The following is a 23,523-nucleotide window of genomic DNA, read 5'->3' as shown; positions in this document are numbered from 1 at the left end:
ATTTTTATGAAATTTATTTATGTAAATAAAATAAAAGAAATTTAAAAAATAAAAAATACCATAAACTATCTCCTCTAAATAAAGAAAAAGAAACATAAGTTTTATTTTGAGAGCAGCTACCATTATTTCACGTTCTAAGTCTCAAACATGTTATTAAAAAAAAAAAAATCATATTTAGTTAGTTGAATATGTTTTTTAATTAATCTAGTTAGTAGAACTAGTAACAAAAGATTATAATAACATTATCTCAACTTTGTGAAGTTTGATCTCAGGCGTTGAAGAACCGAAAATTACTGTTTAACCATTACATTATCCATTTTTAATTTTAATTAAATGAAATGAAATAAATTAAACGAAACAGTGGCAAGGTGTCTCGGTGGCTCCATATATCCCCAGCGATACTGAGTTGAAGTGTCGTGTGTGCAACTGCAACTGCAACAACACAGCAACGATGGCTACTACATGTTTCCGTTTACCCATATCCATGCCCACTTCACCTTCTTCTTCCTCTTCTCGTTTCCCTCCAAGAAGATTCAAAACTCTTACAACCGTCAATGCATTTATCAAACCCAAAATTCCATTACCCCCTTTCAACCCTAACGACCCTTTTCTCTCCAAACTCGCTTCCGTCGCTGCCTCTTCTCCAGAAACTCTTCTTAACCCTTCTTCAACTCCTGATAATCTTCCTTATTTGGATATTTTTGAATCCCCTCAACTCATGGCCACTCCCGCTCAAGTATTTCATTTTCTTATCATACCTTTCTATTTCTTGTTATAAATTCTAAATTCTAAATTATATTTTTTTGCATTAATTTTAATTATCTTTATGTTCTGTGGTTGAAAATTGAAATAGCTTGAAAGGTCTGTTTCGTACAACAAACACCGCCCTAGAAGGCCACCGCCTGATTTGCCTTCGCTGTTGCTCAATGGTCGAATTGTTTACATTGGCATGCCTGTAAGTGTTCAATTATGAATTGCTTTATGTATTATTGTATTTTTCTGCTATTTCTGGTGTTTATGGCTGCGTTGCATAAATTATTGTTCTGTCATAGGCTTGACCATAGTCTCACAGTTCTTTGTCCCTCCTGCGAACTTTTGTGAATTGGTTCCCCTCAATTCTCTAGATAATTTGTTAAACCAAGAAGAGTGGTCGCAGGGCTTAAAGTAAGACTAAATAGACTGAGTGTTTATTACTCTGTCAGTCAGTCCCTTTTATAAGGACCCTTTGTAGTTTGCACATATATTAACAACAGTAGATAGTGTATTTAATGTGTCTATTTTGTGTATATATGTAACTAAAATACTCTTTTGTATATGTATTTAGTTAACCTTGACTTCTCATATTCTAAGACACTTAGTTGTATTATTTGGAAAAAACCAATAAGTGTATCTAGTAATTTGAAAACGGGCTTGTATTGAGGGGCAAATTTTTCTCTCTAAATGTGCTTATAAAAAGGGATGGAGGGAGTAGAATAGAGAAATCAAAGGAAGGTGATGTTCAATCCCGTTTCCCATTTCCATGATGGACTCTTTGGAAGATTGCTTTGGTAGTATTGCTTGGGGAATTAGAATAGTTGGAACTAGGGATTTTAGGTAGACAAAGAGGTTCGCTATTCATGTTGGAGACTTGGGTGGGAGAGAGAGACTAGTGATATATAGGGAAAAGACATAATTGGAAATGTGTGTTGGGAAAATTGGGCTGAAGGATAATTGAAGAGATTGCATGCTTGTTGTTCCAATATATTTGAAAGATTATCAAGATGTACAATCACTCAATATTTTAATTATCATCAATTAACTTTATAAATAAAATATTAGTACTATAGGCATAATGAACGCAAACATATCGATGATAATTCTCCCAACACACACAATGCTCTGTAGGCAGCAAACCACGTACCGGGTTATGTGACTATAGGCTTGAGTTTCACAGTTATCTGCATTCTCCCTCTTAATACATTTTTGGCTATTGCAATTTGTACAAACTGTTATGACTGTTTTTACTTTCTACCCATCAGTTGGTGCCAGCTGTCACAGAGCTTGTTATTGCAGAGCTGATGTACCTTCAGTGGATGGATCCTAAAGAACCAATATATATTTACATAAATTCCACCGGGACTACGCGAGCGGATGGAGAAACGGTAATTGGCTTCCAGCCTGCTATTTATATTGAAATGTTTGATGTACTGCTCACACTTGGATACATCCTTTGTATGGTTCATACATCTGTAAGATAATAATGTCTGCCTCCTTCCTTTCTTACCTTTTCATCTCAAGGATGTGTTGTTTGTGACTTCAGGTAGCAATGGAGACAGAAGGTTTTGCCATTTATGACGCTATGATGCAGATGAAAACTGAGGTGTATTTTCTTCTCATTAAAAATGCGGTTCAAATGATTATTTACATGTATTTCTTGTTGACTTTTATTGATGATTGTACTTGTTAGTAATATGATGTGTTGTGGGTTGCTTTGATTTATGGAAATTGTGAAGCATAATGTAATTATGATGGTTGTGACATTATTGCATCAATGATTGGGCTGTTGTATGGACGATTTGTGCTACTGATAGCATGACCCCAACATGGCAGTAATTTATGTTTATAACTGCATGCATTCATTTGATGTGCCACAGTTAAGTTTTAATTGACATATGACCTGGAATTTGTTTTTGACTTGATCTGAGTAAGGTATTTTTAATCAATTCTGAGAAATCATAGGTTAGTTATTTGTCTACTCAGAATTATCTGCAACCACTCATACTTTTTATGCAACCCGTTTGTCTCTTTGATAATATTTGAAAATATCCTGTCTCATGTATTCGGTTTTTGCATCCTGAGCAGATACACACAGTGGCCCTTGGAGCTGCTGTTGGTCTAGCCTGTTTGTTACTTTCAGCAGGGACTCATGGCAGACGTTATATGACACCACATGCGAAGGGTACGGTGTGGACCCAATTGTTTCTTAGTTTTTGTTTATGGTCCTTTAATTCTTCACAGTTTTGATACTTCTCTCTTGGTTCCTATTTCAGCCATGATTCAGCAGCCCCGTGTTCCATCATCTGGGTTGAGACCTGCAAGTGATGTTCTTATTCATGCAAAGGAGGTTAGTCCAATTTATTTGCGCCACAGTGAGTTTTATTTATTAGGAATGGCAAAGTTTGGTTGTGTTTGTGTTTGTTTATTTTTCCTTCTCATGTTGTTTGTGTATCTTGCAATTGGCAATGTAATACTGCCAGACTATATTCATGGGATTATTTTTCTTATCAATAAGAGTTTCATGTTTATACGTTGTTTATGTTCAAGTTTTCATTTACACTCAAATATAATATCTTGATGTGATTCCTTAGTACATTTGAGCATATTTTCATTTTTTTCTAACTACCCAAACCTAATTTCCATAATCATCTGTTAAATGTGAATTTGAGCATTTTTCTAGTTCAAGACCCATGATTTATATTCACTCAAATATTCCCCAGTCACATATTTCCCTCATATATTTGGGATTGACCATTTTGCTATTCTTTCTTACTTCCAGGTCTAGTTTCTATTCTTTAAATTTCACTCAAGTGAAACTGAACGTCTTTCATAAACTTGTACATTATATGGCTGTACATCTATCTATTTATCTTCACTCTTGATGCTCTTTTATTTAAACCTGAATGTCCAACTATGTCTCGGAATTCTTTGCTCATGCTCCAAAATTTTCAGGTGATAGTAAACAGGGACACTCTGGTTCAACTACTGGCCAAACACACGGGAAATGTCAGTATCATGCATTACGTATTGGATATCATATTTTTCAATGAACATGAGGGAGAATCTAATATTTTTGTTATTTGCTTCTTTTCTGAACAATCAGTCTGAGGAAACAGTTGCTAATGTGATGAAGAGACCATATTACATGGATGCGTTATTGGCAAAGAAATTTGGGGTCATTGACAAAGTAAGTGCTTATTTACATTATGTTTGAGTCTGTTTGTTTTATGTTTAATGGAAAAAGCCACTTTTATTTGGAAAAATTCACATTTCAAAATCTGTAGGGTAAATCACTTTAGCACACATTTTGAGTAAAACAAGCTAAAGATTCCTTAATATTTTTTTGTGCCTTTAGCACAATTTTTAAATCACTTTACTAATAAATAAAAACAAATGGCTTGTAGTATAATATCTTCTTGTCTTTTTTTTCAAACGTGTTTTGCTGACTAAACCAATGTGGACACTGTTACCAGATTCTTTGGCGTGGCCAGGAGAAGATTATGGGAGACGTTCCTTCTCGGGAAGATTGGGAGAAGGGTGCTGCTGGTGCTAAAGTTGCAGATAGATTTTAGTTCCTCCTTTTTCGATACATATCTTGCTAATGTAAGTGAATCATCATCCTCTCACATTTTGTTACTGCAAAATGTTGGACGTATTTATTTAGCTTATATTCAATGAATGATGCTGCCTCTGCTTTGATGGATGGAGTGGAGTGTAAAGGGGCTTGCCGAATGTGATTTGATTGTGCGAACTACATAGATGATGTGCCCCTCGTAAAAGCGAATATGCTTCTCTTGGAATAAAATCTTTAGGAGATTGCAGTATATACTGCAATGTTTCGAAAATTAGAAAACCAGTTCTGAATAACTAAATTGTAGATAAAGTGAAAAATAGGGATACGGTTAGACAAATTAAGCAATATTTGGTTCATAGGGGAACTAGTTCGTTTAAAGCCGACCTCTCTGTTGATTTTTGTAAAACCTTTCTGCTTTAAATAACCCATCTTGGCACATCTAGTGAATTGTACTGTTGCAATGTGATGTGTATCTAGTCTACAGCTTGATACACTTGTTAAGAGTAGGGTCATTACTCATTTTTGTGGTGTAGGCTTTGATCTGAAATTTTGTGCTGCTGACTTGCAGGTTAAAGATCCTTCAGGCCCTATTACCATGTGTAGGAGGTTTCTGTTTATATTTCATTTTGAAGATTTTTTTTTTTATAAAAAAAATCATCCAGGGCTCCTAGGAATGTTCCACAGCTATTCACTGGAAACTGTAGTTATTAAAAAGCTGTAGTGCACAGAAGGCATGAATGATCGAACATAAAAGCAACAAAGCAATCATTCATCTATGTCTATGGTCATATAGTGTTTGATTTGGTTGTGATCGTATTCTTGTTGTCCTTCATATTCTTTCTCTTAGCAGGGGATTTGTTGCGTTTCTTTCTCATCTGTTAACTTTTTTTTATTTGTTATCTTCGTCCTCCTCTGGTAACTTTCTTGACATCTAAAGCACATACAAAAATATGTAACGTCTTCTACTTTTTCATTGAAAAGTTTTTAGGTGTTCAACTATCCTATTAATGCGAGTCAATAGTTCCTTGAACTGCAAAACTTTTAAACCGTAAAGGGTTCATTTAACCAAAACCGATTGGTGTGTTTGGTTTCAAAGTGCAATTAATTAGAATTGGTTTTATCAAGTATGATTTTAGTATCAATACATGTCTAATTACTAATTTACTATTACTTTTTTTTTTAGTTTGGTACACGAAGAAAATATTATTAGGCAAATTTGATTTTACCTTCAAACTGATTTTAATTAAAAGTGATGAGAATTGTTTTCATGTTGGGTTTTAGAGTACAAATATATATTACAACCATAGATCATTCAATCAGTTATAATTAAATCATTTTTACAACAAAAAATAAATTATTCAAAATAATGTTTATCAAATACTGGTCCAAATATACACGCACCGAGCAATGACTCAAGGGTCTTCTTTGGGCCATTACGTGTAATAGTGAGAACAATTACGAGTCTAGACAAGTTGAAATAGAAAGTGGAAGTGAACAACCAACAAAACTGAGCGTAAGAGCAGCGGTAAATTTTTTGGGGTGATATTGTGAGTACCCTTTATTTATTTATTTATTTATTTTCAGTAGACATTTAATCAATTATATTAAAATAAGTTAATTAAATCATATCAAAATATTTTTTTTGTTGAATTGTATTGATATATAAAATTGTTGTTGAGATTAATTTCGTATTTTTTTTAAGTGCTGAATTACATGAATAGATTAATATTTATTAAAAAAAAGATGAATCGATTATTTATCAAGCACTAATATTTTAATAAACGAGTAATGTTCTTCGCAAGACTTGAGCATCCAAAAACGAAGTGAACTTTACCTGTCTTTTCAAATGTTCTAACGGCATACTTTTAAAAATGGAAATCGAATCATACCTTCATTATTTATTTTAGGATTTAATTTAATATATAATGTTAGTGCAAATTTTTTACACAAGGTTATTAAATATATTCAATTTTTATTAAAATTATTTTTATGACTGTGATATAGTAATATTGTAAAATTTTATACTAAAAGTGTATAACAACTAAATTCTTGATTTTATGAAAAGATATTTTATAAGAAATTATATTTCTCTTATTTAGGGCGGAATATCAATTATATATAGATGATTTTTTGGCGCAATTTTGTCTAACCATCCCAAATTCTAAGATTACAATTTATAAATTTAATTCTGACTGATTTTTAAATTAGAGTAGATAAATTTAAGTCAACGTAGATTTGCAGGTGGATTGATTTGGGTGATAGATTTTTTATTTCCTCATTAGATTGTTTATTTATTTTTTATTTTTTGTTCATTTTATTTTTAAATTCATTTTTTTTAAATGTTAGCTTTCAATATTTTTAATCAAATACTTGAATTGATTTTTATGTGATAACTAAATAAATATAAAAGAAAAAATATAAAATTTTATAAAGAGAATTTTAAGTGAAGCTATGAAAAGGGTTTAAAACACTCTCTTTCAAATATTCTCTTTAATACTCACTATTTCATTAAATAAAATTTATACAGATATCACTACTTTAAGTAAGACTTATTCATAGAAATTCGGATTAATATTAACTTATAAAATAATAAAGGGTTAGAAAAAGAATCTTTTAACATTTTACAACCGTGTATTATCTACATTTACGAATTTGTGTGACCGACCCACTGCAACCGGTCTGCATATGAATGATCAAATTGGTTGACTCAGATCGCTTCGGTTTTGTTAATATCTAATTTTATTTGAAAAAACTCAAAAAGAAAAGAGGGAAAGCAAAGCATGGCCTAACACAGTCAAGTATTCCAATGAGACACCCTTCAATCTTCGGATTGGCATTACTCTTCTCATTTTCCGTTACGTCGTCTTCATCTTTTCCACAAACACCATTCTCTTCGAAGCGCTATTCTCTTCTTCTCCTTCAATCTTCCTCCATCTCATCCCCTAAAGCTACTCCCTCTGACTTATTGTCTCTGCTGGGTCCCACACCTCACTCCAAAACCGTCAATCCCGTTGTAGCACGTCAGCTCAAGTCATGCCTCAAATTCATGGTCCCCTTTTCTCCCACACTCGATGCCGAACCTCCACGTCATAGGAAACTGGGCCGGGCCGAACTAACCGGCCCAAATCGGAGATACGATAACGATATGATTTGGTGGCCGCCTGAGCCTGTTTTAGAACTGGCCCGCCTCGCCGTCGATTCCGGTGGCGACCCTGCCGCCATTCATCGCCTTCTTGATCCAACCATCATTCCAGTAAGTTATAAACCTAATATATATGAATCAGAGGAATAAAAAAACTTAATGAACAAGATACACAACTTAATAATTGCTTATAACATAATCCTTGTTTATATATAAATTACTTATTTCTATAATAAAAGATAAGATAAAATCAAGTATAAACCATCCTGAAAAGTTTATGGAAACAAAATAAGCTCAAAATAGCTTATCCACATTCATAAATGGTTTCCATAAGTCATAACTAAGGTTTTAAATAGCTGTCTTGCAATTTTGGCCGTTACAGGTGTTGCAATGTGGATATCGGTTGTTATTGTGTGAGTTAATTACAACATTGTATATCGCTTATTAAAATTATTTGTAAATGCTTATGTTTGTAAATAATTTCAAATAAGTCAGTACAAGTTACTATGTGGTTTTGACTTTTGGAGGTACCTGATGTGGAAGGATCAAATGAAGAGAAATGCCAACTAACCAGAACTCCCTATGGTAGACGCTTCATTTCTGAGGTTTGTTCTCATTCTCAACATTTAATAGATCAAAAGGGAGAAGGAGTGAGTATTGATAGTAGTGATGCTGCATCTCTGTTTCTCTGATTGCAGGAACTGAACATGTATATGCAATTTTTATTTGAACTCATTGTTGATCGGGGTCCTTCTGTTGGGTTTGATGTTGCCTTGAATCGCTTTGATTTATTCCACGGCCATCTCTTTCTATCCTTTGACACTGGAAGGCTTGGTATCTTGTATGTTGACAGTTAGTTAAATGATGCTGATTCATTTTTCTGTTATTTGTTCCAAAGGCACCGTATTATCAATTAACTAGATATAACTCACTTTTTTGAAATGTTTATCTTTGTTGAGTTAAGAATACAATTTATACAACCATTTACATTTGACAGATTCCATGCAAGGGAATACCCGGCATATGATAAACGAGTGTTCCCGTACAATATGGGTTTTTGTCAGAGAGGTATATTGCTATATATCATCACATCTTCAGATGTTATGCGTAGTTTGATTTTCTTTCATATCTGTTAAGCTTCCAAGCTGTAGGTCCTGCTTTGGAAATTCTGTTTTCTTTTATTATCTGGATCTTGTGAAATTGCTTAATAGTTTTTGTAGGCAGTTGGTGTGGGAAATGGATCCTCGACCTTAGGCAGGAAAGTCATAGTGACTTTAGTAAATATTATGAGATAGAAAGGTGAGATATGACAATAGAGTGATAGCGTCTTTCCCATTAGAGGATCTGTGTCCCATTTGTGTGTGAGTGACTGGACATGAGATGGGTTGTGATTGATGTCTGGTATTTTATAACGAGAAAGAGGAGGAGCAGTGTTGTTAAATGGCGGCTTTAGCAGAAATGCGTGGCGGATTTTTTGACTACTGCCATAACCCATTTGGGAAGGGATGCCCGCCATTGCGGCGCAATGCTGCAATGGTGTGTTTAAATGGAGGATTTTTGGCCTTCCTCCATGTTCCACCATCTGCCGTCGACAACAATGAGGATTGAGGAGGAGTGAATTTCTCAGTTACAAATAAAACCTCAAACTTAAGGGTCGACCATCAATCTCCCTGCTATAGGGATCCGATTATCTTACAAAATGACTGGCATCATGCCCTATCATCCCTTCCTATTGTTTTTCTACAACATAGTCTACCTCTAACTATGTCTGCCGTAACTAATCCTACCCAATGTCATATTCATAAGAATGCAAATGCCGGGGGAAACCTTCCCTATAAAGCTAGCTGTCAAGGGAGAAGAATCAAGCCACTTAAGTACTCCACCGAGCATTCCAGACTGCTCTATATGGGACCTCAACACCCTATAATATCCAAAACCCCTATCACAAACTCTGTACCCTAAGGCCCAGATTCTCTTAAAAAAAGACTACCTGTGTTACCGCTAACTATCAATCACAATTTCTCACTAACCAATTAACGAACAACATTAATTTCTCAGCTAACGTACTCCCTATGGGCACAAGTATAAGCAAAAGTCAAAATGTATTTGGCTTAAATTTTGGGTCAAATACATTTTGACTTTTGCTTATATTTGTGACCGGAGGGAGTATCCATCAAGGAGAGAGAGGAAATAAATTTTTGTTGCCAATGTTAAGAGGTTATTGTAAATGTCAAATACATAAACGTTTGATTGCCTTTTCTTTTGATTCTCAACTTTTTAAGTGGTATTTGGTTTTTTGATTTCTTTCAGGGTCCAATGTGACATATGATGATTCAATGAACTTGCGAAATATTCTGTGGCTGGCTCCTTTGCCTGACAAGTCCTCTAAATCTTGGGTGGCACCAGGTACCCTCAATAAAGTTAACATACTCTTAAGTTTCACGCTAAATTTTATGATAAGTTATTATTATTATTATTATTATTTGTGCCCTTTTGAAATTTTAAAGTGATACCTTAGATATATGAGCCTAAATAAAGTACTATGGTGGTAAGCAATGTTTTCTGATACCAATTTTCCTTTTTCAGTTTTGCTATTGCCATTGGACAGAAAAGTCTCTTGATCTCTTCTCCGACTCATTTTTTTTCCTGCAAATTCAACTTGTAATCAAAACTCTCTTTTCTGGTTTCTTAATCCTTTCTACATTAGAGCTTCAATTCCTATCAGTATGCTTCCTCTAAGATAGGACAGCGATACCAGATTTTAATTGTGCCGATCTTATTACCAAGAGAGTAAAGCAGAGAGAGGACTCAAGTACTTAGCCTAAAAGAGTTAAATAAAGTGCTGTTTTAGAGCCTCAATGCCCTCTTGATAGAAGTCTTTATTTGATGTATAGTTTTGTTAGTTAGCTGATGATAATCTTTGAACTTCAAAGGTGGACTTTCTTATAAAATTGTACAAGTCTGAACAGTATCTTAACACAAACAACAGTCGCTTTTATCCTTTTTCCTTCTTGTTCCCTTCCTTCACACACTGCGTGAAGGTGTAGATCATAGATGTGTGTATATTTCTGTGTTAACTTTGAAGATTGATATGTCTCTAGTATTGTATCCTTCACACTTTACATTGACATTATTATTGGTTCTTTATGTCATGTTATTTGTTGTGCTAGATGGTTGAATAGCTTAAAAATATCAATTGCGTGCAGGGGTTCTGGTAGTGCTGGATGCTAGGCCTGATGGAATCATATACAGAGATCTAATACCAGATTATGTACAAATTGCAAGGACTATATATGAAGGTTTGGTTTGGTTCCATTTTCAAATGACTGAAACTTGTCTTTTTTTAGTTTCAAGTTAAGTTTCAGAAAGGATGACTTCATTGTGTGTCATCATGTTTTCTTCGTTGTAGATGATCTCGGGGAGGTTGCTGTTGATGTGAACATCTTGAACGTAGGTTGTCAAAGTCAAAATTATCAACTATTCATTTGTTGATGCTCGATTGCAAAGAAGATTGCTTAGTAGATTTCCTCAGATTTGTGAGGTTAATTGATGATTGTGTGCCATTACTGTGTATGTTCGTGCAATTTATATTAAATTAGTTCTCCAACTTTATTATTTGTAAATAAATCTTCTGATATAGTAACGACCATAACTTTATAACGTGCACTCCCGAAGTCGATTTTCGCAGCGCTTATTATGTGCTCCTCCCGGTCTTAAAATAAAGCAAGAAGTGAAATGTATTTACAAAATATAATTGACCTTTTATTTATATTTAAGATAGGAGGGATTATGATTTAGCCACTGTACACATGGTAGACAACAAAACTGGATCAATGAATTCTTTGGTTTTACTTTTTCCCTTTCTTTTTCTTTGAAATGTGTTCATTTAAGAGTAAAATATAAATATAAAAAATATTTAGATTAAACACAAATATGTAAGTTGGAGTGTTGTTTATATTCATTATGCAACTACGTACAACATAAATAAATAAATTGGTTTAATAAATAAATTAGACGGGGTTGCTTTTGTTTTTTTTAAGCAAATTGGAAGGGTTGCTTTGTGTCTAGCATAATAGTATTGTAATACAAAATTGTTATTATATTCTTGACAAAATTACTTTCAAGCTTTGATAAATTTTTTTTTTACTTTCAAGCTTTAATATTCTTTTTTACTTTCAAGCTTTAATATTCTTTTTTACTTTCAAGCTCCTTATCATAATGTGACGTCGATGGTATATTTTACAGCTTTGTTGCGAAAATGTGTATACAACTGCATGTTCTGTGACTTAAGCGGGGTTAGATATATAATTATACTTAATCTTCCTTCTTCGTCATTTTACCACTTCTCACAAATTGAAAACTAAACCCCTATATTTTTAGAAGCATAAATTTGCTTCCACGAGTTCCTTTCTATCTAAATATAAGTATTTTTTTTTTCTTTCAGATATTTGATGTGAATTTTTATATTTTTCTAAATAGTTTGACGATTTTAGAGCTTAAGCACTTAAATCTAATATTTTTTGTTGAAAGAAATATGACAAAAAACATACACTGAAGATGAAGTTACATCTTCTCGCTTTCTGGAAAAACAACATTTATGTTATAAATTGTTAAAAGAGACATGAATGGAGGAGAAAAATTAGATAAGATATAGATATGACACATGATATTCAAGAGGTAGTAGACACTAAAGAAAACAAGAAAAAAAAAAAAACAAAAACTTATCACTTATTATCAATTTGTTGTGATTTACATGATCCTACGGAGTCAAATCTCATAATCTACATCTTACCTCGTCTCTTATTAACAACATCGAAAAATTGAGTGGAAAAAGAAAATTGCTAATGAGCCGTGTAATAATCTTACTTAAGTCAGATTAGATTCATATTGGTCATGTACATTTTTACAATGTGAGATATAAATAGTCAACAATATAGATTTTATGAGAGTTAAAAATCTGATTAAATTTAATTAACTAATCTAATACAAGTAAATAAATAACTTCATAATAAAAAAAAACCCGTGGCAATGACCTAAACTAGAGCATACCCCATTCAGAAAAACAAGTGAAGAAACGTGGTAGAATTTGCTGCGTACCTTACACTCGCGCTTTCCTACTCGTTGAACTTTGCAACTAACAGCACCGCCAAATTGTTATTCTCTTCCCCTGAAATTGAAATTGAAATTGAAATTTCTCTCTCTCCGCCGATGCACCGTCTTGATCGCGGTGATGTTTGGAAGAACAAGGCTCGATCCCTGCAGCTGCAGCTCAGGGGTCGATTCAGAGTCGCCGTCGATCGACATTGGCGCCGCCGCAATTACCATACGTTCATCCCCGATGCCGACGGTTACTTCTCCTCCACTCTTCAGCGTTGGCTTAACCGATTTCGCGATTTTCGGAGGGACTCGTTGCCTTCTTCCACTTCTTTCTATCGCAAACGAGGTTCTCAATTTAATTACAATTCTGTTTTCCCACTCCTGTTTATGATGTATTTTCGTGAAATTCAAATATCGTGGATGTTAGGCATTGGTTAGGTTTTTCTATCGTTTAATTTTTTTTCATGCATATGTATGTATGTACAGTGACTAGGGATTTCAGTTCCGAAGAAGAATCAACTATTCTTCGTATGATGCAAGCTGTTGCTGTTCCTATTGTTGGAAATGTCTGTCACGTGTTTATGAACGGATTAAATCGTGTTCAGGTATACGATAATCGAATTATCTGCTTCTCTCATATTTGTCTGAATGAACTGTTGATAGAAGAATATACATGACACCAGCTTACGGAAAATTCTATACATTATTGTCCTGATATAACACTTAAAATAAGAATATTAAAACATGAATTATTAATTAAAAAGAAACCAATGTTTTCAATGTTAGCACGAGTCTTTGTAGAGATATTACAATAAAATGCAGTTCTTTTAGTTTTATCTTGTTTTTGTGATTTTCTCATAAACATTGGTATGGAAATTTAAGATTTTTTGTTTTTAAAAAAAGAAATGTAAAATACAACTTGAAGTATCAAATAATTGTCTGATGGGTATGCCATTGCACAGATTACTCTTTTGAAGTGTATATGTGCTTCCTTGGATATTTGATCTGAATGCTATATGTATGTGAAACACAGGTGTATGGATTGGAAAAACTACACTCTGCATTGCTGCAAAGACCTAAAGGCAAGCCTCTTCTTACGGTATGTGCTCTTCCAAGCCCTGCACTGTGCAAAACGAATCTCTATGAGTTAATTTTTTTTAATTTTTTTAATGGGGTTTGCTGTTAATTTTAAATTTTCAGGTTAGCAACCATGTTGCTTCCATGGATGATCCACTTGTTATTGCTTCGCTGCTTCCTCCACAAGTTCTTTTGGATGCTAGAAACCTCAGATGGACACTTTGTGCAACTGATAGATGTTTTAAAAACCCTGTAACTTCTGCATTCTTTCGATCGGTCAAGGTCTTGCCAGTTTCGCGGGGTGATGGAATTTATCAGGAGGTATGGATCCAATGCACAGTTGCTGATAACCTTGGGCAATTTTCGTTATCCAATGAGGCTTTTGAATCTATTATAATAGTTAACTTCCGGTAAACAATGTGGCTTTTAGTGAACATCTCAGTTCTTTGTTTTTATTACAATGTTATGACTTGAATCATTCAATACAGTTTATCTTCATGTTCTGTCATGGAAATGATTTTTCAAGTCTTTTATGCCCCAACCATCCTTTGGTGCTTCTTTTTGTAGTGGTATCAAACGAAAGCCTCTGTCTCATTTTCTTTTTCTATTCCGTTTCTTGTCCCTCTAATGATTGCATCTCCTAAAAAAAGTATCCTTCCAATGAAAATTTATCTCGGAACAATAAAACATTAACCAATTAGGGAGAATGTAATTTTGAAGTGTGAGCAAGGGACACAACTTTTATTGGATGAAAATGGAAAGGGACATATGGTTTCTGTCCCTCCAAAGTGGAACTTGTCTGCATATATGTTACTTTGACTACATCTTCTTTATCTCTGCTGTAGGGAATGGATATGGCCCTTTCTAAAATGAACAATGGTGGTTGGGTCCATATATTCCCAGAAGGTAGTCGCTCCCGGGATGGTGGAAAAACCATGGGCTCTTGCAAGAGAGGCGTTGCCAGGTAACAAACTAACAATCTTCGACAGTATTTTGGAATATTTGCTCATTTCATGCCATGGTTTATTTCTTATTTTGCGTGTTTCATAGCAAAATTATTTCCTCATTTTTTGGAGTATTGTAATTAAAATTGTCCACTAAAGAAATAGTTTGTTCTCTGCAAAGGGTTGAAATTCTTCCTTTTGTAACTTCAGAATGGCAAAATTTACAACTTTTGGCCTAATTGTTTCTTCTGCTCCTTTTGTTTCTATTAGATTATAATCAAAATTTAAATGATAGATTTATGAAATTATTCACTTTTTTTTTAATATATATGGAGTATTTTTACCGTATATTCAAATGTGAATATATCTTCTGCTCTTATAGTGCTGATAAATTCTGAAAATTAAGTAGATTATATTTGTATTATCAATACTTGCTGAACGTTTTTAAATAATGTTAGCTGACTAGCTCAAGGGTTAAGTTGAATGGAACCAGTAACTCTATGAACTTGACCATTTTCTAAGTTTAGATCTATAATTTACATGCACAGTATGTTAGTTTTCTTGTTTAAGATTTTAATGTTGGTTTTCGAACTTCATTTTACTAGTATGATGTTTTAAATTTGGATTCAGTATCATAAAAATTATGGGACCTATTCTTGATTTCTTGTGAGATGAAAATATTCAGGATATGTTTGTATTATTTTATATGGTGGCTTCTAGGGTGAAGGCTCTAACAAGTCCCTTACCAGTGGACCACCATTAAAACCAACAAGATTAATCAGACTCACATCTTAGTATGCACTTTATATACTAGATTACATCTTTTTTTTTCTTCTCCTTTGCTGCTTCCAAACCTCCATACCTACGCAGAGCCTTCCCCTTCACAATCAACAGAGGAAGGTAACTGTTCACATCAATTTCTTATGATTAAATTCATCCTTAAAAATACCAATCATGTCAAATTTATAGGATTGTTAATTAAATTAAATTGACGAAATTTATCCCCTTCTCGTCTCTTTCAATTTATAATCCATAACATTCTTAGAAACCAAATCAGTTGCTCTTGCACCACCACCACATTCTCCCTCTAAAAAGTTCATTAAAATACAACACCATCCTCTTGATTTCATCCAACCCAAATTGATTTGTTAATTAGAAAGAAAAAACTTTTCATCCTCATAATTTCAACAGAGGTGAATGGACAAGGAATGATTTTTCAGATCTAAAAAGAGTACTGAGGTTGTTTGCTGGAACTTGGGATCTTAAGACGTAACCTCTCTCGGTGTGGTGTGATGGTTGTTTGTTGGAAATGGGATGAGGGTGACGAGAGGGTGTGTGTGATATGAGCAGAATTATTACGCCAATAGATGATTGTGTTTCTTTCACTATGTTCATGGTTGCCGATCCAGCAGTGTAATTGTGTAAGGGAGACGAGGAAGAAAAAGAAAGAAAAAAAAAAAATCCAGTGGGAACAACACACTGTAAGATCTAATATAATTTATTAATCAAACGATTCTGAATAATGCTTCACGGTGAACCATTTAAATGGTGGTCCACTCTAGACACCACCATTTTATACATCATATATAATTTTTTCTTTTCTTTTTTTTAATATTACTTTTCTGTCAACATATTGTATTGGACAAGACGTTATTATGTATATGTGCTGCATGATAATGTGATGGTTATTTTTGACATGATACATAATAACTTAAGATTTATTAATTTCTAAAATATCTTATTTTCACTTTTTACTTCTCGACATTTCTACTATTTGGTATTTCAATATAGCAATGCGTATTTCCTGATGTAAATTTCCCTATCAGGTTTGTCCTGGATGGAGATAGCATGCCCATTGTTATCCCATTTGTACATACAGGGATGCAGGAGATTATGCCAATAGGTGCCAGCTTTCCCAGAATTGGAAAGATGGTAAGTACTTTTGACCCATTTCTGAAATTATTTCATCAACAACTAGGGAATCAAATGAAATAATCCAGCCCTAGCCAGTGTACGAACCTTCCATGGTTCAAACTACTTGAAGGGCCTAGATTGCTAGCTTTTTAGTGGAATGCTGCACTATTTGTTCCTTTGGTTTGGATCTGTTTTTTACACTTCCTCAAAGAACAAAATGTTCACCCGACAGAATTCAGATTCTGCATGGCGTGGCTTATATTTTATTAATGTGATAAGCTTTGATTGTATTTTCAGTTTAAATACTTATTGGTTTGACATGCTTGGATTGTTTAGGTTACTGTAATTGTTGGCGATCCTATCAATTTTGACGATATACTCAACATGGAGAAAGGTCCGGATGTGCCAAGAAAAAGACTGTATGATGCAGTAGCATCAAGAATTGGCGATCGGTTGCATGAACTGAAGGCCCAAGTCGACACTCTAGCAATGGAACAAGAAATGCGGTTACAAGATCAATCCCCACACAACATCGAACGAGCATCTGGAATCTTGCAGCAGGTTGATTGGGAATTATTTGGAATGGATAATTTCATATCTTCTGCTGATGATTTAATGCAGACACCAGAAACAGTTGTCCTCCCAGATACAAGTGTTTTTGAACAGAATCAGCAATCTCATAGTATGAAAGTGGGTTTCTCATACAGGATGCGTGGTTATATGGAACAGATGGAATTGATGTCTTTTGCTGCCAGAGGCTTATTTATGAAAAATAATGAAACTAAGAACTCTTCTGGCTTTAGTAGAGAGATACGCCCTTTGAAAGCATGGAAAGAGTTCTTGGAAGCTCATCAATTGCGGCAGTGGAATTACAGCCTGTAGATTAACAGTTGAACGTAGTGTAATTGATGAGTGTTTGTAACTAAAATAGTTAATTTAGTAGTTTAGTTGTTTGGTAATGATTACTGCGAGTGACATGATGGAATTATATGGTGGCACTAGGTCCTAATGGGATGGTGATACCATGAAAAAGATACCTTGGTTCTAGGCTGAGGAAATAAGTAATATTTTACTTTTAGGCATATTATTTTTGGTATTTCTAATAAATATAGTTTCTCATTGTCATCTCTGTTTTTTATAAATGTCAGAAAGAAATAGAAAGCTCAATTACTAAAAAATTTAGTATTTAATAAATTAGAAGGCACCCTTGATTATCCTCCAACAGATGTATGATTTTGTGCCTAATTTTCTCAATCTTCCCATGTTGACAGATGTATGATTTGTACATTTTTTTTGAAAAAAGTTATGACTTGTACTTGACTAATTGCTGTCTTAGAGATTTGTGTTATCTGGTATGTTGCTGAGGGATTAACCCCCTTTTTTCACCAAAGAAAGTTCCCCGCAAGACTTTTTCTATAATGTTTTTAGCTTTTGACAAAGTATCTGTTGGTGGTCTCTGTATTGTTTTTTCTTGTATAATTTAAATTTTAAATATAGATTTCTTAAGTAATGAACATCGAAATTGAGAGTACAATGAAATAACGAGTGATTGATTTGAATAATATATGATTCAATCACCTTAATCAAGTGATTAATGTTCGAGCACCTACCCTTATACATGAAAAATATTTGGTTGAAAATGAAAGAATCAACCTTGATTCTTTGACAGATTAATCAATGTGAAACAGGGTGATATTATGTATCCATAAATAACTATTTTTCTCTCTCTTTATTTTACCACTTCCTGACTAATTTTATAGCTCTCACTCTCCTGTTTCGTCTAATAATCAATGAATAACCATGTAAGCCAATCCATTAGAATGTTGAATGTGATTGTCGACCAAAATTATTTGAGGCGCCATGACAGACATAAACTTTACAGATCACACACCAAACACTCACTACACAACAAAGTAGTAAGTAAGTATGCTTAATTATCACTAAACCAAATTGGGCCCATTGAGTGGACCCCATTTGATCAACGGTCCTGATTTACAACGAAATCAAAATCTTGTCTAATCTACCATCACAATATTCAAGAATTGCGAGGCTAGATCTTCATTCTTCCACTCACATTTCATAGTTAATTTGCATCTTACATAAAATTAAAATTAAAATTAAAATATCGTGAGTGAGATAATGGCAGAAGAAGAAGAAGAATCAGAGCTGAGCGAGAAGCAGAAAGTAGAAATCGCGAAATGGTTTCTCCTCAATTCTCCTCCTGGAGAAATCCAATACGTTGCCAAAGGTTCTTCTTCTTCATCGCATTTCCTTTCCATTCAATTCCATTTTGCAATTCAGTTTGCTCAATCGTTTCTTCTTCAGATGTGAAATCCATTCTCAACGACGATGGTTTGTTCAACGAAGCTGCTTCCGAAGCATTTCCCCTTTACAACAAATCTCACTTGATCGTTCTTTCAATGCCTGGTCGAAGCGGAGACGTAACTAACTATCTTGATTCCTAGGGCTTCCTTTTTTTTAACTCTTTTTTATGATTTTTCAATTGATTGGATCGGTATCATGCTTATGTTTTGTATGAAAGATTAATCAATGTATAGTTGCTTTCGATTTTCTTCTGGTTAAGTTAACAGAAATCCCTGACTTAGTAACTGCGTGCAGGTATTGGTTACTTCTTTTGGGGAACTTGAGGACAATGCATTTCTTGATCCTAGGACTGCTCAAGTAGCAATAGTTGACCATGTTAAACAAGTAAGTTAATTTTCTCTTTTTAACTCATTGTCGTGTTTGGATAAACAACTTTATTAAGCATTTATCATGTAAATACTTGTGCATAAGATACTTTATTAAAGTAAATCAAACTGTTTTTGTATAAGCTGCCGTGGAGAGCATATGGAAATAAGTTGAAAATTATTTATAGACATGCCTAACAAGTGTTTTTTGTCAATGAATAAGCTAAAATAAGTTAATCCAAAATATACCCTCAGTGGATCAGCCAAATATGAAATACCAAGTCCATTTCTCAAAGATCTTTTAGGACACGTATGCATGGTTAAAATTACTAGTTAGTTTTGAATATACCAACCATTGTTCCATTTAACTTTTCTTTCTTGAGGAATGGGTTAAATAAACACGAGAGCCTTATCATACTCACTGCTTTTTTATTTTTTCAATTCATTTTTAGTAAAATAAAGGTGGAGCAAATCAAAGGTTATGTATACTGTAATATGTATAATGTATACTTCTTGTATGTGTGTATGTGGATAATATTCTGCTTATTAGAGTTGCTTGTTGGAACTTGGAACATGCATTTTTATCGAAAAACATTGAAATTAAAAGAAAACTTAGTTGGGGCAAAACATGAAAATTTGGTATTTCAGCTAAATATGACTTTTGTCATAAATAAGTTAAAGTGTATTTGTGGTATGCATGGTGTCTTATGACAACGTGATAAATGTTACAGGTTTGTACAGAGGTGAGACCTGCACTGGATGAAGAACTTCCATCTGCATACATTGAAGAATTTCGGTAGTGCTCTGTAATGTCCATGAATAAAATGTTTTGTTTTGTGTCTGATCATTTGATGTTCCTTTAGTCCTTTACTGAAGTGAACTGCTCGATGTTTTTTTTTTTTCAGAACACACTGCCTCATGTTAGATTTCAATGAATATATTTTCTTTTCAAATAAACATTTTATTCTATGTTGCTGGTAATTTTTTAATCCCTAAATTTTAGCCGCTTGATCTCCGAGTTTTTAAATTGTTCACGGTGGATTGACTATGAAAATTTCTTTTTCAATACAACAACCACCACGAAATCCTTTTCAGTTCTCCGACTAGATGGGGTTAGTTACATGAATCAAATATTGTTATAATGTCATATCTTGAATCATGCATATTGACAGTTATTGATTTATTCTTCCATGTTAATAAATTCAAAATCCTTTTTAATTGTTATACTGATAGATTTCTGGTATATATGGAACTGTTCTATGGGAAATGTGTACCCTATTGTAGTCAGGAAGTGAGTCTCATACAAGTGATAGATATTACTCCCTTTGTTCGTTTTATGTGTCTTTTAAGGGTATGACATACAAATTAAGAAATGCAATTAATGCTCTTATTTATATTAAATTATTGTTTATTTTGTTTATATACCCTCTCTCTCTCTTAAATATGTTATTTTTCCACAATTATGTATGTCTTATTAATTCATTAGGTAAAATGAGGATATAATTGACAAAAACAAATTTTTGACTTTTAAAACAACAGATAAATTGGAACAAAAACTTTTCTTTAAACAATACTTTAAAGGAAATGGAGTGAGCACTTGGCTGGATGTTCTCTACATTTTTTCAATAAAAAATCATATTGACTTCTTGAATAAAGTAGCTGGAGTATCACATTATATATTTCTCATACATTATTGCTTGCATAACACAGGACTTGTTTATTGCAGATGCAGTCTGGATGCTGAGATAATTAAATATGTTGAAGAAGCTTATCCAAAAGGTGTATGCTCTGTCTACTGTGTAAATGGGAAGGATGCAGAGGGCCCAGGATCTGATTTTGAGCTTGCCATAGTGATTTCTGCTGCTAGGCATAGTCCACAAAATTTCTGGTGTGTGAATTTAGTTGAATGAATTTCGAACCGTTATTCTTGATGACTACTCTCTATTTTTCTTGTTATACAGTAAAAAAATTGACGTATTAATGATGTTAGTATACTTTTTTTTCTTTGACTTTTGTTTGTAGCAATGGGAGTTGGTGTTCAATTTGGAATATTGATTTCAAAGACGAACAACAAACAGTAGAAGTAAAAGGAAAATTGCAGGTGATGTTATGTAGATACTTGATGCATTGATTTGAATGAAACTTTACAGACCTTCTTTAATGTTATCATTTTTATCCTATTTTTAGGTTGGAGCCCATTATTTTGAGGAAGGAAATGTGCAGTTGGATGCAAAACATGAATGCAAAGATGCAACTCTTTTTCAGGTTACCATAAATCAGCATTCTTTGACTTTTCTTTTTAATTATGTGTGAATGTATCACTGAACTATTTGTACATGTCCATCCATATATTTTTTGCAATCTAGTCTATATGTATCCTTGCTTGTTTTATCTGTCATATTGTAAGCTAGTACAAATTTTAGAAACTGTCTATATGATATAAAAATGATAAGACATAGGTGAAGATATAAATTGAACATTTATAGAAAGACAACAGTTATCTATTCATGTTTCATCTTTTGATTTTATTTTCAGGCTCCTGAGGATTGTGCGCTTGCCTTATCAAGCATTATTCGTCACCATGAAACAGAGTACCTTGCTTCGCTTGAGGTACTGAATTTGATTTCTTGTAGCTAAGATCTTTCTCTCTCTCTTTCTTATTAATGTTACTAATGACCATAACTTGACAGGCTTCATATCTAAACCTTCCTGATTCTACTTTCAAGGTACCCTCTATTATATTATTATCATCCCATATTTATGTCTTGTAGTTGATAGTCATTGATTTTTGAAGCCTTTTGATTACAATTATTTGCAGGATCTTCGGAGGAAGCTTCCAGTCACCCGCACCTTATTTCCATGGCATAACACTTTGCAATTTAGCTTGTCAAGAGATATCTCAAAAGAACTTGGCATTGGAAAGTAAATACATACACATACACAACAAATTAAAGTTGTGTTTAGTCGAACCTGGTGGCGACAAGTTTCCTATATATAAAGTTATTCAACACATGTAACTGATCAAATCAACGATCAATCATTCTTAGGGTTGACTTTATCTTCACACATTTGCTTCCTGTAGTGCACTTCTTTGTGTGAGTCTCTTTCACCGGTATACTGTACTTTAATTCTTTTTTTACATTATTTGTATAGCAGTAAAGAGTTACTTGTGTCTCAAGCGATTTTCCTAAAAAGTTTAATGTCAGTACAATTAGAAAGCTTGTTTTTTCAGAAGAAAATCTTGAGGTGGTTTTGCTTTATAACATTTTGTTCTCATACCTTCAACAGTATAATATTTTGAAAATTTTCGGAGTTTATTTAGTGGATAGAATTCACAATCGCCATTTGCTTTGTCGGTGTCCTTGATGTTGGGGCTGGTTTAGGCCAGACACCCCAAGACCTTAAGGGAAGAGAAGAGAAGAAGAATGGAGATGGTCTTGAAGACCAGTAGCTCCTTTGGACTGTCACTTTTGTTGTTGCAGGAGGAATAGTTCTCCTAGTTATGCCGGCCTAAGGTTGAGAGGGAGTGTGGCCTATGAACAACACCATGATCGTGGAGAGCAAATTTATATTCACCAAGCCATTTGGGGATGTAATGTGAATGCTTGTCATGGAGGATGACAAAAATGAAGGCTAACACCTCTACTGACAAAAATGAAGGCTAACACCTCTACTGTCGTTTATTTTGGCGATGCAATGCTTATGGATCTTATGGTTACCCCACACCTTTATACTTTCATTTGCATTTTTTTTTACAATTTTGCTATCCACACCTTTAAAACATTTCATAAAAACGAAATATTCATAATGTCCTTACTTATTTGTCTCATTTTATAATCCTTATTTCTCTCTTCATCACTATTATTAACCTCATAACTCACATCACAACTCATTCATAACTCATACTCATTCGAAACTCACATAATTCACTCATAACTTACATCGCATAACTTTTTCTTCTTATTGTGGTTACAGTCACCAACAAGATTTTATTTATTTATTTATTTTTTTTCGTATTGTGGATAAAGTCACCAACAAATTATGTTTATTGATCTGCGTTTGAGTTTGTTTTTTTCTTTAAAATTTGGGGATTTTATGTGAACTCGTTTCACGTGCGTTGTAAATTATTCATTCTACGCAAACTTAAATCATGCATCATTAGGTAAACTGAATTCACGTGCCTTATTAAATTTAAGAAATCACAAACAATGCGTGAATCAAGTTCATGTAAGAATACATGATTTAAGTTTGCGTATGCAATTGAGTTTAAAAATTTACAGACTCTACGTGAATACAATTCATGTACATCGACGTGAATTAAGTTCACAT

The 23,523-nt window shown here is 33.6% G+C and overlaps 4 protein-coding genes across 5 annotated transcripts; all 4 read left to right on the top strand.

Annotated features, from left to right (window-relative positions):
• The first annotated feature begins 359 nt into the window (after positions 1–359).
• On the top strand, positions 360–5,197 carry LOC101497838 (ATP-dependent Clp protease proteolytic subunit-related protein 3, chloroplastic). The gene is made up of 10 exons (XM_004494538.3): positions 360–736; positions 854–955; positions 2,019–2,141; positions 2,300–2,359; positions 2,842–2,938; positions 3,030–3,103; positions 3,709–3,762; positions 3,860–3,943; positions 4,230–4,359; positions 4,899–5,197. The coding sequence occupies exons 1-9, from the start codon at positions 452–454 to the stop codon at positions 4,326–4,328; spliced, it is 978 nt and encodes a 325-aa protein (XP_004494595.1). The 5' UTR covers positions 360–451; the 3' UTR covers positions 4,329–4,359; positions 4,899–5,197.
• Positions 5,198–7,000: 1,803 nt separating this feature from the next.
• LOC101497501 (uncharacterized) lies at positions 7,001–11,138 on the top strand. Of its 2 annotated transcripts, XR_012162247.1 has the most exons (8): positions 7,001–7,583; positions 8,000–8,077; positions 8,171–8,313; positions 8,470–8,540; positions 9,783–9,878; positions 10,059–10,133; positions 10,679–10,771; positions 10,882–10,913. XR_012162247.1 is itself a non-coding variant. In XM_004494537.4 (7 exons), the coding sequence occupies exons 1-7, from the start codon at positions 7,137–7,139 to the stop codon at positions 10,962–10,964; spliced, it is 1,011 nt and encodes a 336-aa protein (XP_004494594.1). In that variant the 5' UTR covers positions 7,006–7,136; the 3' UTR covers positions 10,965–11,138. The 2 variants fall into 2 exon arrangements, 1 of the variants encoding a protein (XP_004494594.1); XM_004494537.4 differs by lacking the exon at positions 10,059–10,133 and having other exon boundaries at positions 7,006–7,583; positions 10,882–11,138.
• Positions 11,139–12,496: 1,358 nt separating this feature from the next.
• Positions 12,497–17,629, top strand: LOC101497171 (uncharacterized). Its single transcript, XM_004494536.3, has 7 exons — positions 12,497–12,915; positions 13,056–13,174; positions 13,603–13,668; positions 13,770–13,967; positions 14,492–14,610; positions 16,417–16,522; positions 16,841–17,629. The coding sequence occupies exons 1-7, from the start codon at positions 12,681–12,683 to the stop codon at positions 17,384–17,386; spliced, it is 1,389 nt and encodes a 462-aa protein (XP_004494593.1). The 5' UTR covers positions 12,497–12,680; the 3' UTR covers positions 17,387–17,629.
• Positions 17,630–18,542: 913 nt separating this feature from the next.
• On the top strand, positions 18,543–22,372 carry LOC101496627 (F-actin-capping protein subunit alpha). Its single transcript, XM_004494535.4, has 10 exons — positions 18,543–18,752; positions 18,830–18,945; positions 19,124–19,213; positions 19,926–19,990; positions 20,921–21,082; positions 21,217–21,295; positions 21,382–21,459; positions 21,730–21,804; positions 21,885–21,920; positions 22,013–22,372. The coding sequence occupies exons 1-10, from the start codon at positions 18,644–18,646 to the stop codon at positions 22,118–22,120; spliced, it is 918 nt and encodes a 305-aa protein (XP_004494592.1). The 5' UTR covers positions 18,543–18,643; the 3' UTR covers positions 22,121–22,372.
• The last annotated feature ends 1,151 nt before the right edge of the window (positions 22,373–23,523 follow it).

Source organism: Cicer arietinum, chromosome 3, assembly GCF_000331145.2.
Source record: "Cicer arietinum cultivar CDC Frontier isolate Library 1 chromosome 3, Cicar.CDCFrontier_v2.0, whole genome shotgun sequence".
NCBI lineage: Eukaryota > Viridiplantae > Streptophyta > Magnoliopsida > Fabales > Fabaceae > Cicer > Cicer arietinum.
This window is presented reverse-complemented; position numbering and strand designations above follow the sequence as displayed.

What these genes read in the sequence shown, in the direction of transcription:
- LOC101497171 (XM_004494536.3), top strand. Translation starts at nt 12,681, where the DNA reads ATGCACCGTCTTGATCGCGGTGATGTTTGGAAGAACAAGGCTCGATCC. An exon ending in AAGGCAAGCCTCTTCTTACG is followed by an intron (nt 13,669 to 13,769) that starts GTATGTGCTCTT and finishes TTAAATTTTCAG; the next exon opens with GTTAGCAACCATGTTGCTTC. An exon ending in GTGATGGAATTTATCAGGAG is followed by an intron (nt 13,968 to 14,491) that starts GTATGGATCCAA and finishes TCTCTGCTGTAG; the next exon opens with GGAATGGATATGGCCCTTTC.
- LOC101497838 (XM_004494538.3), top strand. Translation starts at nt 452, where the DNA reads ATGGCTACTACATGTTTCCGTTTACCCATATCCATGCCCACTTCACCT. An exon ending in TCATGGCCACTCCCGCTCAA is followed by an intron (nt 737 to 853) that starts GTATTTCATTTT and finishes AAATTGAAATAG; the next exon opens with CTTGAAAGGTCTGTTTCGTA. An exon ending in TATGACACCACATGCGAAGG is followed by an intron (nt 2,939 to 3,029) that starts GTACGGTGTGGA and finishes TTCCTATTTCAG; the next exon opens with CCATGATTCAGCAGCCCCGT.
- LOC101496627 (XM_004494535.4), top strand. Translation starts at nt 18,644, where the DNA reads ATGGCAGAAGAAGAAGAAGAATCAGAGCTGAGCGAGAAGCAGAAAGTA. An exon ending in AAGATGCAACTCTTTTTCAG is followed by an intron (nt 21,460 to 21,729) that starts GTTACCATAAAT and finishes TTTTATTTTCAG; the next exon opens with GCTCCTGAGGATTGTGCGCT. An exon ending in TTCCTGATTCTACTTTCAAG is followed by an intron (nt 21,921 to 22,012) that starts GTACCCTCTATT and finishes AATTATTTGCAG; the next exon opens with GATCTTCGGAGGAAGCTTCC.
- LOC101497501 (XM_004494537.4), top strand. Translation starts at nt 7,137, where the DNA reads ATGAGACACCCTTCAATCTTCGGATTGGCATTACTCTTCTCATTTTCC. An exon ending in TTGATCCAACCATCATTCCA is followed by an intron (nt 7,584 to 7,999) that starts GTAAGTTATAAA and finishes TGACTTTTGGAG; the next exon opens with GTACCTGATGTGGAAGGATC. An exon ending in GTAGACGCTTCATTTCTGAG is followed by an intron (nt 8,078 to 8,170) that starts GTTTGTTCTCAT and finishes CTCTGATTGCAG; the next exon opens with GAACTGAACATGTATATGCA.